Source organism: Borostomias antarcticus (assembly GCF_949987555.1).
Source record: "Borostomias antarcticus genome assembly, chromosome: 9".
In the NCBI taxonomy this organism is placed as follows: domain Eukaryota; kingdom Metazoa; phylum Chordata; class Actinopteri; order Stomiiformes; family Stomiidae; genus Borostomias; species Borostomias antarcticus.
The window spans coordinates 16,443,972-16,460,433 of record NC_140242.1 but is presented as its reverse complement, the minus strand read 5'-3'; the positions used below and the strand labels follow the sequence as shown (position 1 = coordinate 16,460,433).

The window sequence follows — 16,462 nt, the reverse complement described above, 5'->3', positions numbered from 1 at the left end:
CTTCGTCCTTGTTTCGTTACGAGGGTATAAGCAGTGTTCAGAACAGGCTTCCCTTTTGGCCGGTCGCGGATGAGATTAAAACCGCAGAAAAGTAGCTACAGGGAGTGATTGGTGTTTCCAATCCGCGTTTCTTGGAGAAACGTTTTCCCATTTGATCCCGGGTGGTTTGGTAGACCTAGCGAGAAGTTAGCTTTGACCAGATTGGTAAACCTAACGAGAAGTTAGCTTTGATCAGATTGGTAAACCTAACGAGAAGTTAGCTTTGACCAGATTGGTAAACCTAATGAGAAGTTAGCTTTGATCAGATTGGTAGACCTAACGAGCGTTAGCTTTGACCAAAGCTGTACAGTATTTTGGTAGGATCTAAACGGAAGGTTTAGCCTGGACCAAATTGCTAGTGCAGCCGAGAATGATTTGTTGTAAACGTGGGCCTTTGTTTCATGTTTGTGTGTTAAGTCGTATCGTTTTTGGTCGTCGTTTGGTCGTCCTTTGTTTGCGTTCCCGTGTGTCTGCTACGTTCTCTCTTGCATGTGCACGGGGGGTTGTTCGTCTTATGTGTTCACTGTTTGAGCCTCGGCTCTTGATTATTGTTTGTTATGCGCGCCATGGATCCAGGTAAAGTATTGTTTTGTACCCTTTTTAGACTGTTAAAATTCTGCTAGATTCCCAGTAGGCTAGCTAGCTGGTTGCCTAGGAGATAAGGAAAACTCCGCTATCGCGGTGTTCCGCCATTGAGCCAGAAGAGAACAAAGCACTTCGCTGACTAGGTGAGTACTAAGCGAATTTAATGTGTCTTAATGTGTGTTTCTTTCGAAATTGTATTCTTTCCCGCCGTGAGTTAACCATAAGGTTTCCTTTCATTGCTGTTTTGGGGTTTTAGGCTGCGTCGTGATTTATTAGGGAGTTGTTTCTTTAAATTTCCCCGCGCTGCCAAAGACAACTTCCGGGTCATACATGCAACATTTTGGGAGCACCACTAGGTGTCAATGTAACCCCGGCTAATAACATAGGGCTAGAGGAGGTCACAGGATTCTACTGCTAGCCTGAGAAGATTGTTGCGCTGAAGCATTACTCTGCGAGCGTTTGTTGGCAGAATTTCGTTATGTGCTAAAGCATTTTCGATTTCTTACATCCACATCTGACATTTTAGTGTTAAATTCTAAGATTCGGGCTCAGCTAGAGGGTTAAGGGAAAAGCCTGTTAATTCTCTAGACTGGTCTGTTTTTAAGATTTGGGAGAGTAGCACGAGAGAGTTTTTTTTTTAGGTCAGGAAGGAAAGATAAGGAGATTCAGCAAACAGTCTCTCCGCCATTTCCCCAGCAGAATAACTCTGATTTAAAATTAGATTCCCCCCTCGACTTGTTGCGCCATTAGCCACGCCCCTTCTTTCTACGAGGTATTTGTCCGAACAGGTCCGGAAGGAAGAGCCTCCGATTTTGGGGTCGAGCGCCACCTGCTGGAGTTCCCTTGAACAACCCATAAGGGAGATTTTAAACTAGCCAAGATAGAGAGTTTTAATTTTTAAGGTAAATAAACAGGATAAAATAGATGTAGAGCGAACTCAAAAGTCTGACAGGGTTTTGAATAGGGGTTTGATTCAGGAGTTTTGTTTCAATAGTCAATGAATGGCCATAAGCTGTTCGTTTTATGCATTTCTACTGTATGAATTTTCATTCATATAATGATAATGTGTTTTTTGAGGAGTTGGCATTAGGCCTTCTCCTCTGCTATTGAACCCAGTCTGTGTTTTGAGTCTTAATTTTCAGGTGCTATGGACCCTGGGCGGCAGGTCTTTGAGGAGCCTGGATCATGCCTTCCTGGGGACATTGGAACCTGCTGTTGGTCTGTTTAACTGTTGTTTGTTTTGTCTCTCTTTCTGATATGTAGCTTAAGACATAAGGGTTTGTGCATAATAGTGGGGGGAATAGATAAGGGTTGCCAGTGTCTTAATCTGAATGCAGCATCTCATAACCCAATTATATTTTTTAAATGGTTATGTTAAATATCTCATGTTTATAGTTTGAGGCACATTCATCGGGCCTGAGTGTTTTTTCTGAGTGGTTTTTTTTTACAGACAACTGTCGTTCCGGGAGTGATGGGTGAATGCCGAACCAGGAGACGGGCACGTACACCGGAGGTTACTGGCCTGTTTCCCTACAGATGGGCGATCTGGGGTTCGTGAGATGCAGACCAACGCCATGTCACCAACTCACTGTGAGCGACATAAGTATGAAACAGGAGCAGTGCCCAAATACTCTGTCCTCAAATGCAGAAGAGGGAGGGTTTAGATATACAAATTTTAGCTATACAAATGAAGCTTTGATGGAGTTTTTTGATTAGTTAATTGTAAATGAAGCCAGTTCATTTTAGTGTCATTTTCTTTGCCTCATCTCTATTTTAATCCTGACTTCAGGAAATTTTTGCTTTCACCCTTAGGGGGTGTTGTTTTGTTGAGACGAGAATATGGTTATTTTATTTTCATAAAATCGTGAGAGAAATGCTAGAGCCAAACCCAATTGCCTTGATCATGACTGGGGACTGGGCGTGTTGAAGTCATTCTAACGCTGCCCCTGATGTCACTGTAGGCTACTGCAGACTGGCTCTAAAATGACACTTGAACAGACACCCTGTTTAAGTTTCCTGACTGAATAACAACATTTTTCCCCAAAGCAGGAGCTTGCGCTTAACCATATTTCTGAGAATCTCCAACAGATTTTGAATAACCGTTCCTGACCAAAGAGGGGAACAGGGAGACCAGACCAGAGGACTCTCTTTTTGCTCTTCTGTTTTGTCTCTGTTTGTCTCTCTCATCTGTACCATCCACAGACCCTGACAAGATTCCTCCACTGTCCCCGGCAGACATTTCTGACCTACAAACATCTGCTCCACCTGCGGAGAAAAAGAAATGAAGGACTAAGTGCACATTTCCACCACCAAACTAACCTGTATCTAGGGCCTAATGACAAACCTGTACTACCTCGTTCATGTTTTCATTATGCTTTCAAACTAGCCCACGGGCCAGATCATGTTTCAAAAAACAGGGGTGGCGGAGGATGTTAACAGATGTCTCCAACAGAGTGAGGACCGCCATTTCCTGAGGCTAAGGAGGGGTTCCTGCATCACATCTCTCCTGGGGATTGGGTCCTGGTCCACGACCACAGACGAAGGAGCTGGAACTCGCCGAGGTGGCTCGGGCCGTACCAGGTTCTACTCATCACGCAGACAGCGATCTGAGAGGACTTCATGGACCCATGCAAGCCATTGCCGACGGGTCCAAGCAGCAGAGGACGGTCCACCAGGGGATCGCAAACACCAGGAGATCAGAATGCAGCTGAACCAGAGGGCTCAGAGGCCAAAACCATGGCCCATCACACTGTCCTCTCCTCTGACGAGGAATCGGAGGAAAAATGACCTTGCTGGTCACCTCCTCACAAGATGCACCACACACGCACACACACCTGCACACACTAACATTGAACATAACTGATTTCAAGCAACGCGACATTGAAGTTGCAATCTAGAAGAGAAGACGCCTTGCATTCCCCAATGACATTCTATTGGCCAAAAGAGAAGTGCCACCTAAATGACTGTTGGGATACACTGTGAACAAGAGTGACTTTGACAGTCACCGCCACACTCTCCTCTCCTCTGATGAGCAATCGGAGACTGACCTTGCCGGTCACCTCCTCACAAGAGTGAATGAACTTTGAAATAATCTGAAAAATATCATATTTGTTTACAAGAATTGCAATGGTTGAAACATGAGTTGATAAATAAGTTTGGGTTTTTCCTCTAAATTGACCAAGAGGTTTTTTGCCCCTCTTACACTGGTAACCATTTTATCTTTTTTTGCCTTGTTAAATCAAGTTTGTTTTTTGGTGAATGGTTGTCCACTCTTAGACTATAAATAGTATATAATCATGTCATTTTTTTATCTTGTTTCCTGTCAAATTTCTGAAGCAAGGGGTTTTGGTGTGTGATTTTGCACGTTGAGAGGAAATAATTAAAGTTTCCACCTAGTGGAGAGATTATTTCCTTTCCACATGTATAGCATAGCTGCTGTGTTTGGATTTTATATTTTATTTTTGTGTGCCTGTTCAGGCACAAATGAGGGATTGTCCAGGAATTTACATCCAAACACCTTAAACCTTTGTCCTGGTAATTATCACCTCCCCCCCAAGTCCCCTGCAAACCCCAACCACCTTAAACCTTTGTCCTGGTAATTATCACCTCCCCCCCAAGTCCCCTGCAAACCCCAGTTTCAGTCTCCCCCCTTTGTAATTGTAAACACACTCTGCATAGCTCTTCCTCATCTCTTTGTTTAAGTCAGAAGGGCCCCACCTTAGTCTTCCTCGTCCTGATTCAGACCTTTGTTTCTCTTTGTTGTCACATGTCTATACTCTTGGCCACGCCTGCCATTTCACATGACGTGCAATGAGTAGCCAATCACATCCTCAAAGCGCCGTACCTGTGTTTTGTTTGAATATAAGACTGGGCATGACTTCTCTGACTTCACTTCTCTGACTGAACCACCTTTGCTGCGTTTGTCAGGAAGTCCTTGCGCTCGTAATGTTTTCCACAATAAAACCAGACTCAACCTTTTGAACGTATCTTGGTAAATCTTTTTGACTACACCAGTCTAAAATACTATCACAATATGGAGAGGTATTTACGCGCAATACTAGCCATAAAAGTAAACCTCGTTTGGTTATCTTTCCATCATCTGAGTGGATCGTCATCTCCGTCAATTGTCTCTTCCAGCAAGTAGGCTGTGATCTCTACCTCTGCGATTTCAGCAGCAGTGCGCGTAGCTGGTTAGTTTTTTTCCCCTAGAAGACTGCCCAGCGAGCTTCTGCTCTTCTTAGGAGCAGCAGCGCTGGACTGATCTTCCTGCGTGGTGGGACTGACTGTTGGGCGCTCTGCACGGGTCGTTGTTGCTACCATCTCTGCAACCAGCTCGGTCTTGAAGTGGTTCAGCTCGGGTGGCTGCATGTGTTCCCCTCGGTATCTTGGATCAAGCAGTGCTGATTTGTGCAAGATAGCCATGGTGGCGTCAATATCATATTTGTTCGAAAAAAAAGTAAAACATGTTTTATAGGCGTATTACGTATCCCGGGTAGGCTATTGTAGACTTGCATTTTCTCTCTAAATTAAATATAAGTTATTTCATATAAAGTGACTGCGTCATGTAGCCAGTTAATGTGAAGCCTGATTCTACAATAGCCTACCCGGGATACGTAATAGGCCTATAAAACATGTTTTACTTATTTTTTTTCCGTTTTTTTTTATTATTATTATTATTATTATTATTTCCATAAAATGACGATATCATCGTCCATCGCGATGTTTGGATGGCCACATCGTGATGTCATATTTCAGCACACATCGCCCAACCCTACCGGTTAGGTCCGGTTTAGTCACTCGTCTCAGTTTCCATCTGATTTTTCCCCCTTGGAATTCAAGAGATGAGTTCATTTGAGTTAGGACATCGAGTCCCAAGAGAGCATCGGCCCCAGAGCCCACCCAGATTGATGTCTGGATTCTTCGAGGCCCGATCTCTAAAGAAAAAGAATGTGTCTTATATACAGATAATGGCTCCCCCCCCGCTCCATACATGGTCTCCTTTGTATGACTCAATTGAATGTCTGTTCCCTGGAGATATTGATAGGGAACCACTGTCGCCACCGCTCCGGTATCAATTAAGAAATCTACCTCCTTGTGCCCATTTAAAGTTGCTGTTACATACAGGCCGTCCTCCTTCTGTTGGACTGCCGCCTGTAGGGCACGGAGCGGGGGATGATCTAAAAAGGACGCACACCTGTGGAGGGAGTCTGAGTGGAGGGGCCCCTGCTCAGGGACTCCAAGATGGCCTCCTGCTCTTCGGCAGAAAGAGAGATGAAGCGAGACAGGCGCTTTTGGTAAGCATCTGCTGGCCCCGCAGAGGGCGCTTGTGAGGCTGCGAAAGGTTGAGCAGCAGCTTAACCCCCTTTTGACTGGTTAACCTGCGCTCTCTTTCTACAGTCCTGGGCCCAGTGACCAAATAATTTACAGTATGTGCACTTGGGTTTGTTTTCTCCCTGTCTGGTTGAGGCCTCCTTTACAGGAGGGGCCATTCTTCTCTCCTTTTTACGACCTCCTTTTGCCACATGCTCCGGCTCCGGCTCCAGTATTGATACCGGTGTTGGTTGGTTCAGGGTCTGATCCAAGAGAGCCAGTTTAGTTATGAGTTCTAAGTATGTGGAGTTGCCCCATGACGGGTCATTGATGGACAGCGCCGTCCTGAGGTTGGGGTTGATTGTGTGTGTTGAAGGTCACCGACAAGTGTGTCGGTGATGATTCTCACTTTGGTGTCAGGCAACAATTCATTGGTGATGTGTGGCACCCCTCCATGACGGAGGAGAGTCCTTTTCCACCGATCCTTGAAGTCAGTAAACATCTCATTTCCTTTTTGGACACAAGCGGTGACCTTGTTCCAGTCTATTGCGACCTTTGATGCATCCGCAACCCAGTCCTGCACTTTTTGCCAGCCGGCTTCAAGATTTGTGCTCCCCTCACCCATAGCTTCTACGACCTTTTCCCTCAGCTTCTCCCTCTCTGTGATGGTCATGTGATGACTCAAGATTGAGATGCCATCGAAGGGATGAAGTTCATATAACCCCTTTAATCTATGTATTTCGTCCCAGGCTGTCATGCCTACTTCCCGTGGGTGTCGGATCATCTGGGACCATCGTTCAAGATGCTCGGGTTTGGCCGGTATGAAACGAATGACAGGTTCTCGGCCCCTCCCCGTGGTCCAGCGCACAGGGCGCAAGCGGTTAGGTTTATCCCCTGAGGGATTTTGACTTCGTAGTACCCTTTGTGGGGGGGACGGAGTGAGGCGGGGGGGAGGCAGATCGGGCACCGTACCATCTGTCTCGGTATCGGATGTTTCGTCCTCCCAAGGCTGCCCTCGGGAGGGGGAAGGGTGTCGCGTTTCACTGGAGGCTGGTGTAGTACCAAACGTCACCTCCTGGGAAGATGGTTTCTCCTTTCGAGCTGGAGGCGGAGGAATTTCTGAAGGTGGGGGCCGAGCGGCTCCCTTTTTAGAAGGGCCTGCGAGCGCAGGCTGTCGGGCCAGAGAGCTGAGTGTGTGAGAGATTTGTGAAAGAAACTCAGTTTGGGAGATCATCATGTCCCTGAGCCCCTTAAGATCTATTGAAAATGACAGCATGGCCCGCTCTTGAGCATGTTGCGTGTCAATAGCCAGCTGCGATAAGACCTGCCCTTGGGCGTGTTGTTCTTTCGCAATCTCGACTCTTTCACTCATCACGGCCTGTATGGCGGCTTCCAAATCAGCCCGACCTCTTGATAGCTCGTTTATGGCGGAGGTTGTCTCTGCCCTACCCTTCTCCATTTCCTCTCTCCACTGCTCCGTGGTTTCTAACCTAGTTGTGAGCTCATATATTTTCTCCTGTAGGGCCGTTGAACGTGTTCTAAAGTCAGATTTTGTCCTTTCTAAATGGCTTTTCTCCATTCGGGATTCATAGATCCTAATCTGACCCAGAATCAAGGAAAACCATTGTAAACGTTCATTTGAGTCCCTAGGGAGACGCGTGGTTTTTCCCCACGCTCGTTTAATATCAGCTAACGGCCAACCTCCCTCCTCATCCTCTGCGATGTCATATTTAGCCACAACTTCAGCCTGTAATTTGACCAGGTTAAGCTTTTCCCAGACAACCTGGGCTATTTCATGACTCATATTTTGTAAGGTGATCTCCGGCGGTTCTGTGCCTCAATTTTCAGTTGTTACTTTAAGCGGGGGGGCACTAGGCTCCCCCGAAGCGTCCGGGGTTGAACCCGGTTTGGTTGGAGTGGGAGACATTGTGTGACAGAATGGTCAGCCAGGCCCTTTAAGAGACTAAGGATATTTGAGCCTTTCTGGAGACTGGGAGTGAAGCGTGGAACAACACCCTCAAGGTCGTCTTGAGGAATGCAAGAGATATGAGACTGTCAGGCTAAGAGAGGATAGGAGTAGGCTACCGCTCCCGTGAGCGGATGAAAATAAAATGATAAAGCTTTGGTCCTTTATTTGCTGGGACCAAAGTGTTTGTCTACGCACCGGGTCTCGGGTCCGGTTTCAACGACCGGTTTCAACGGTCCGTTCCTACACCGCTCGGTTTGTCAATGACACTCAAGTCGAGAATAGATAACTGTATGTGTGCAGTTGAACACTGCTGGACGTCTGTTCTACACCACTCGGTCTCTTGAAAAAACACACAAGCTGAGACTTTAAGCAGACGTCTGATTGGACCCCTGCTCTACCACTCGGTCTCTTTAAAAGACGCAAGCTGAGAATTAGTCAGGTGTCTATGTGCACATTTAATTGGAGCTCATTAGAATGCATTCATAAATTATTGCAGATATATCTTTATTGTTATACATATGTCTAGACATTTAATCATAGTTTAACGTGCTGGTGGCTATGATTTGGCTATGGTTTATTAGATTGGTTCTTTCTTGAGAGACACTCACCGCCTGTTGTATGGCTCTGAATGGCTCGAAACCCAGGTCAGTTCAGGTAAAGCGTCCCCCACCGTCTGGTCTGAGTTTTGGCTGGTATTCGGTTGTGCTTGGCTCTGTCTTCATCCGGGTCACGGCACCAATTGTTGGCTTTTGGCGTTCTTTTCTTCTTCTGTTGCTCTGCGTTGTGTAATTTTTGTAAGCCTTAATAAAGTTGCAGCATCATCTATTTATGAACCACGATGTTGATAGCCTTCTTGTTGTGATAGTTTTGATAAAATCACCCCAACACGGGATTGGAAGCGGCAAACAATGATTTATTGGACAGAATCTTAAAACTCACATGGAACAGTCCCTGTCTCTCCCTGTCTCTGCTGCTGGAGCTGTGGGTCGAAGATGAGGCCTCTGTCTTCTGCCTACCCCCCCGCTTGGTGGAATCTAACGGGCACAGCAGGTCTACCGCGTTCACAATACAAAGTCTCAAGGTTGACTCAAGACATTAAATAGGCATCCTTGCTCCACCCATACTCCTATCTTAAGGCCTAGTGAAGCAGATTGGCTCCTTGAAAGGGCGCTTGTTCACAACTGGCCTGTCAGCGACAATCTGAAGTCTTAATTTTACCAGCATGTCACATAACTTATATATCATCTCCTGGGGAGACACCCCGGGAGGCCCCGTTAAGGCCTACTGTGACACCCTGGCGCCCAGAGTTGACCTCCTGACCCACGGCCCCAACCCAGCTGTCCGCTATCCTTCTCAATGCACATTCCAGACTGTTTTACATGAGCACAAAACACACAAACAGCATTACATTGACTTTAGACTCTGTAGACTTTTACCTATATTCTTCACTACGCTACAGTTAGCCTGCTGCTACGCTACAGTTAGCCTACTGCTACGCTACAGTTAGCCTGCTGCTACACTACAGTTAGCCTGCTGCTACACTACAGTTAGCCTGCTGCTACACCACAGTTAGCGTGCTACGCTACAGTTAGCCTGCCCTCCGTCACCTTTGTTTCTCAAGGCTATCCACAGCCTGATCCTTGGAGAGGGGGATGTCATTCTCACAGAGGGGCTAATAGGAGTGGACGTGAGACGGATGGAGGGAGGAGGAGGGATGGAGAGATGGAGCGAATGATAGATGGTAGACAGTCTGAATGATGCTTTTCCTCCTTGGTCATAGTTGGTGATTTATGGAGCATCCCAGAAGAGCTAGAGAGCTTCACACACACACGCATGCACGCACGCACGCACACACACGCACACACACACACACACACAAACACACACACACACACACACACACACACACACACACACACACACACACACACACACACACACACAAATACACACGCACATGCACACTTCCCTCCAACATTAGAGCCCCTCTGCCACTACAGTCTGTGCTCAGTGGAGCAGAGCCTCTCTCTCTCTCTCTCTCTCTCTCTCTCTCTCTCTCCCACTACTCAGGCAGGAATTTCAGAGTAGATTTTAAAGCACCCGAGAAAAGTTTTTTGTTCTTTCTTCTTCTCTGTCCCTCCATCATTGTAAAGCGTTTACTGTCACATGTTGCTAAGTCCCACCTCCCTCCCTCCCTCCGTCCAGACTTCCAGGCAGTGGGTCTGAAGAAGGGCATGTTCTTCAACCCTGACCCCTACCTGAAGATCTCCATCAGGCCTGGCAAGCACAGCTCCTTCCCTGACCTGGCGCACCACGGCCAGGAAAAACGCTCCGGCGTCGCCGGCAACACCGTCAACCCTGTCTGGAGAGAGGTGAGACACACACACACTCACACACACGCACACACAAACATGCACGCACGCACACACACACAAACGCACTCACACACACAGACTCTCTGCTTTTCATGAAACTCGGTGGAGGGGTGCAGCATGGGACAATTTAGAACTTGTTCAATTTTGGCATGCACAGAGCCAGGAAATGCATTCAGGGGCGGAGGTCTGTGCTCTCTGAGCATCATTTCTAGTTTGCTATGTGATGGAATGACTAAATATGATGCCCTCTGTCGGTACAGTATGTGTTCTGTCTGCAGACGTGTTTGTATGTGTGTGTCTGTCTCTATCTGCTGTCCCCATGACATTACAGTCATTTAGCTGACACTTTTATCCAATGTGACAATAATTGCCTTTACACAATTACAATAATTGCCTTTTTTTTCAATTGCTAACAAACATCGGTCAATACTGAACCCCCTTTTTCAAAACTCATACAGTCTGCATTACCAACATGCATCACTTCCAAAACTCACTCAAACCACCAAAACACTGTACATGTCTCAAAATAAGCTCGTTCGACCATAACACTGGCAACAATTCTCATTCAGAAAGCATACATTGTCACTCATAATACACTGACCTACAAAACACTAACAACAAGGAGCATTACATAAATTATTAACTTTTATCTTTGACGTTTGAATGATTTTTCACATGAATCAGTATTTCATTATAGAATAAGCATAACACCTTTTTAGAGATGGGCCGATCGATCGGTTGCCGATTCAAAACCGGCCGATTTGACTAAAATTAGCCCAATCTGCGACCGGCCGATCTGGCTTTAACTGGCCGGTTTCTGTGAGCCGATTCTACAGATGTGAGAACATAAGAATGTAACTTGACCCGCGGTATTCTAACAGGCGCTTTACGGCATTCCGCACCACCGCTCGCACGCCCATAGGGGCGCAGTAATACTACTCATTGACCCATTGCTGTAGCTCATCTCGCACATTAGATGAGCCTACCTTGTTCTCAAACTCCTTGTTCTCTGTCTGGTTGTAATTTAATTATTACGAACAAAGCCTATCTATCTATAGTTTCTATCTCTGTAACTGTCGCCGGGTCTATATATGTTAACTCATGTGTCAGGACAAGTAGAAGTTTAATACATTAGGCTAACTGAGTGTTCTCATATGGAACATGGCATCAGGACGAGTAAGATGGCTAACGGAACTGACCAGAGATGTGTTTGAAATGGTTCACTCACTCCCTATTCCCTATGTAGTGCTACTCATAGTGAACTACATAGGGAATGATTTAACAGTTTTGGGACACTACATGGAATGTCATTGCGTAGGATATTCATGACGCAAACAAGCAGAGGTGCCGATCACTGATGGCAGCAGGTTGAAATATCAGGTAGTATTCAGGTTCCATGTTTAGTTGAATGATAAATCCCATATAAATGTTTGAAATTCTAATGATGTGCAAGTGTGATTTTGTCAACTTTAGTGCTGTCTGCTAATAGCAGGCTGTGAAGCTGCACGATAAGACCGTGATAGCAAGTTAGCTCACGACAGCAGCTTCCATTATATTAACGGTAGCTGTCGGTGGCTAAAAAGCAGATAGCTTACTTTACAACGATGATTCCTGTAGCTATTTTGATTTTGATGCTATTAGTTCAACTTCTGTTTCTCGGGCAGGAACGGAGACAAACTCGCATTAGCAGCAAAGCAGCTACAGGAATGATCTTAACATTAGCTAACTGCTTTAGCCACTGATAGCTACCGTCTTCTTCACTTCTCCTTCGGTAAAACATGACACCGTTGTATTGTGGTATTGTGGAGTGCTTAGGCAGAAGCAGGAAGAGAAACCCGTCATGGGACCTTAAATCAGAAAAAATATGGAATGGTAGTGAACGGCGTGAGAAGCTATTGTAAGCTAGACTGCAACAACCACCATTCACGTAACACAGGGGACAGACGTCTGCTAGCTAGCTAACTACTGTACCAGTTAGCTAACAACTATGTGAACTCAAACTCCTTGTTCTCTGTCTGGTTGTAATTTTAATTATTTCGAACAAAGCCTATCTATCTATAGTAGGCCTATCTATCTCTGTAATTGTCGTCGGGTCTGTATCTGTTAACTCATATGGAACAAGATATCAGGACAAGTAGAGGTTTAATACAGTAGGCTAACTAGCTAGCTAGCAGAGTGTTCTCATGGAACATGGCATCAGGACGAGTAAGCTAGCTAACGAGGCTGACTAGAGATGTGTTTGAAATGGTTCACTCACTCCCTATTCCCTAAGTAGTGTTACCCATATAGTGAACTACATAGGGAATAATTGCTTCGGATATTCATGGAATGTACACACCAGTAAGCTAGCAACTACGTGGACACAGGCTGATCTACTATACGGAATTGGACCGGGAGTGTTCTCATATGGAACTAGGCTAACACAGTTGTTTCAAGACCAGCAGTAACGTTTGTGGTTTAATTTTTGTCCTTCCTCCCGCTTCTATGACTGGATCTTCACAGCAAACAAGCATAACAGTGCGTCATGAAGACCGACGACTTGCTACATTAGGCTACCTCCTGGAATACCCCACTTAAGGTCTTTCATATTGAAATTCTCTTGATGGTCTGGGGAGTTGCGAGACGTGTTAAGGGAGTGCATCAGTCGTGATCCTTGACAGTAGGCTACCAGCCTGCGCTGCGCTCAGCACAAAGTTGGATGAATGGATGGACTTATTGGAATCCTGGAAAATGTTTATTGCGCTCTAAAATCATGAAAGCATAAATGTAAAAATGCAGCAACAGAAGAAGCCTAGATGAGATGGTGGTTTAAATGAATGGCAACACGTAGGAAAGCATCAATTGAGACTGGTGATAATGCTTATCATCTACAGTAGGGCCTACCTCTGGCTGAGTTCATGGTTACAACCATTCATCTCTTACACATGGGCCTATACAATACTTGCACAATATTTTGGACGTTAAATCCATCCATCTATCAATCAAACTAGCGAATTCAATCCAACACCTGTGGAATGGCCGGTCATGGCAAAGCACCCGCTAACGAGGCTACCCCCCTCCCCACGATCCAGGGCTAGGAAACCGGTCCATCCAGTTTATTTGAATTTAAAAGAATTTGTAGGGGGGGGGGGGTGGGGTTACAATAGTCTAGTCCAGGTTCGCTGGCGAGTGGCGAGCTAGTCAGCTATGGCGCATGTGTGGACATTGTAGGCAGATTCTGTAAAACCTAAAGAATAAAAGTAGGCTACGTTCAACATTCATTGGAGTGGTCCAGTTGGATAGGCTAGTCTAATCTAAATAAATTGAGGACCTGTATTTTCAGTGTTTGCTGGTAGCGAATGCCACAGACAGACAGGGAGGAAATCTATTAGTTTCATTGTTTCATTGCTTGTGCTCTGTATGCACAAGATAGTTAATGTCTGGATATAATTGGCAGTAGGGCGGGAAAAAACCCTATCAAAGGCCAAGATTAGAAGGGATTTGAAGATGTAATTGGTCATTTTAAATGGGCCTACTTTATCTTTTGATGCCTATTTGAATGGACTGCATCGATCAATGCAATGACTCTTTCCATGTTTTTCAGTTTTAACCTTTTCATCAATAAAACATCTTTTTACAACCATGTCTCATTGATTGGGAAGGCATTTAGAGCTGCCAGTCTATTAGCCTACTTATTCGGACTCAGAGGATGACATAACTGTTTATTGAGAAACAATTGATAGGCAGGCTGGGCTATATAAAGAAATACCACAATGCATGTAGTCTAGATATATTACATTATGGTTAGGCTATAGCCTACACTTTATGGTAGATTGCCCTCTCGCTCGCTATAAGCAGGCTACATTGTGGCTGTTTTGTTCAGCGCAGAAGCTTATAGCCTAGGCTACACATTCAAAAAAAAAAAAATTATATAGAAGGAATCAGAATATGTGGAAATTTAATTTTAGCCTATTTTAATAGAATTCAAATTTAGCTTAGAGGGAATTATTTTCAACGGACATTATGACCTGAGCATCTATAGATCATGCCGACACTAGCCAAACTGATGAAGTCGTGGCCTTCAACTTTGCATGATTTGCATTGTTTTTAATGTTATTAAAAGCAACATATGATTTGTATGTGTCTGTAGGCCTATGACGCCTTTCTCATATTTTTTAGAATAAAGCCTAGGCCGCACTTTAACAAGAATATAGCCAACACTTCACAAAAGTTGAAGAATCGATGAAACGGCTACAAGAACAGCATTTTTGCCAAGGATCCAAATAAAACAATAGTCTACTGTACAGATGCAGCATAGAACGTAGATAAATAATACTTATCTAATTAATAATTATCTAAGTTAATAGGCCTATGAGAACGCAATGCTTTTTACGGTAGCCTAGGCCTATGCGTCTTGTGATTGTACAGTAGCCTAGGCTACAACTTAAGGCTAATTAGGCCCTATTCAATTTATTTTATAGCCTACTAGGCTACTCATTATTATCGAATTATCTAGTTCATATATGAATAAAATAATAAGCCGTTGTAATGGCTATGGGCTACTAGTTGTAGCTATACACGAGTAACTCGTGACGAGTTGATGCGCTCTGCTCTTACGCACGGTTGAGGCGGCAGCTCAAATACACTTCGCACATATCCTCTGCACCTTGGCAGTGCAACTGCCACAGACAGCTATGGTGCACTTCATGCATTAGTAGATAGGTCTGTTCTTGCTGCAGCTTGTCTTCACCATGCAGGTATTTTTGGGGGGGTATTCTTCTGTGGACACTGCGAGGGGCGCCGCCGGTGGCTGTTTGAACGCCAGAGCGCGCAGCTCTTCAGCCAACTGGAGGATGTCGCGTCTGGGGAGGCTCTGCGTCTCTCCACCAGTCCCCAGCGAGTCCAAGCTCCCCCAATGAATAATACTTATTTATAATAGCCTACATATCGCGAAACTGTGCATATAATAGGCTGTAGCCAGCGCGAAACAGTGCATTCCCTATAGCCGTTCATTGAACGGCTGGCGGCCGGTATAAATAAATAAAAACATACACGATATTCAAGATCATTCAAATAACAAAATATTGTGTATGTTTTTTTAATTTATAATTTAACAATAGGGGGTGCAACAGAACATAATTTTAGGGAAAGTCATTGACAGGCGGACTTCAATGTTTTATTAAAATATAGTTATGTGCAAATGAAAACCCACAATCGTCCAATGGACGTCTTTGGCGGTTCTAAGACCTTACCCCGATTTTGGAAATCAGATAAAGGCGTTCACAAGACCATTTCAATAATCACATTATTACAATTATCGGTTGATCGGCGTATAGTGTGCATGTGAACACACTCACTGTCAAATCTGTCGCTATGCACAAGATAGTTAATGTCCGGATATGATTGGCAATGAGTGATCTTTACTCATGGCGACTATGTCAATTTTGTATGGATCCACACCTCCGATCAAGCTTATTTTTTCTTTGTATCGTGCTGAAGCCATATAGCCTACTGCGCTCAGACTTGGCTACATTAGCTGGTGCCCCGTCTTCAAATTTACTTCCGGGGTTTACGAGTAGCCTACCAGTTGAATGCGTTCCAGAAACAAAACGCAAAACCCTCATGTTCACCACATCTTTACTAACAAATATATTTACAATACTGTTATTTTGCGCATTTGACTTAACAGACACCACGTCTTGACCCGACGTCAGTTACCGAGATAGATAGGCTAATGTAGGTCTAGATATAGGTGTTCGTAATAATTAAATAACATCCAGATGGAGAAAACATGTGTTTGAGAACAAGGTAATAATTACAATTAAACTTTATTTGTATAGCACCTTTCATACAGATAAATTCAGCTCAAAGTGCTTTACAACAGAGCATTTAAATTAAAGAATGTGAAATTTAATGATGCTTCATTCGTAGACTATAGGAGAAAAACACTGAGCCCAGCCTTCTAAATCTACTCAAAGACGCCACCTGGCGGTGGTGCATCACTAAAACGAAATAACACCCGTCTGAAATCCCACAGGATTTCCAACGGGATTTCTCTGCCAAAAACCGCGAAGATGAAATGCTGCAGCATGTGACATTTCTAACTTCCCACATCTGTATAGTTCTACGGTGGATTTGATGAAGACAAAGTACAAGAGCCATGGTGTAGTGTATTTCCTGGAGGGAGTGATACAGTCCTGAGAAG

General features: G+C 44.8%; 1 protein-coding gene across 1 annotated transcript in view; it reads left to right on the top strand.

Annotated features, from left to right (window-relative positions):
• The window catches only part of LOC311312853 (E3 ubiquitin-protein ligase HECW1-like), a gene marked incomplete at both ends in the record, with an annotated part of 124,868 nt that overhangs the window by 68,042 nt on the left and 40,364 nt on the right, over window positions 1–16,462 (top strand). Inside the window, one exon of the mRNA XM_084442860.1 lies at window positions 10,109–10,275. Coding sequence (XP_084298986.1) covers window positions 10,109–10,275 — 167 coding nt within the window. The remainder of the gene's footprint in view (window positions 1–10,108; window positions 10,276–16,462) is intronic.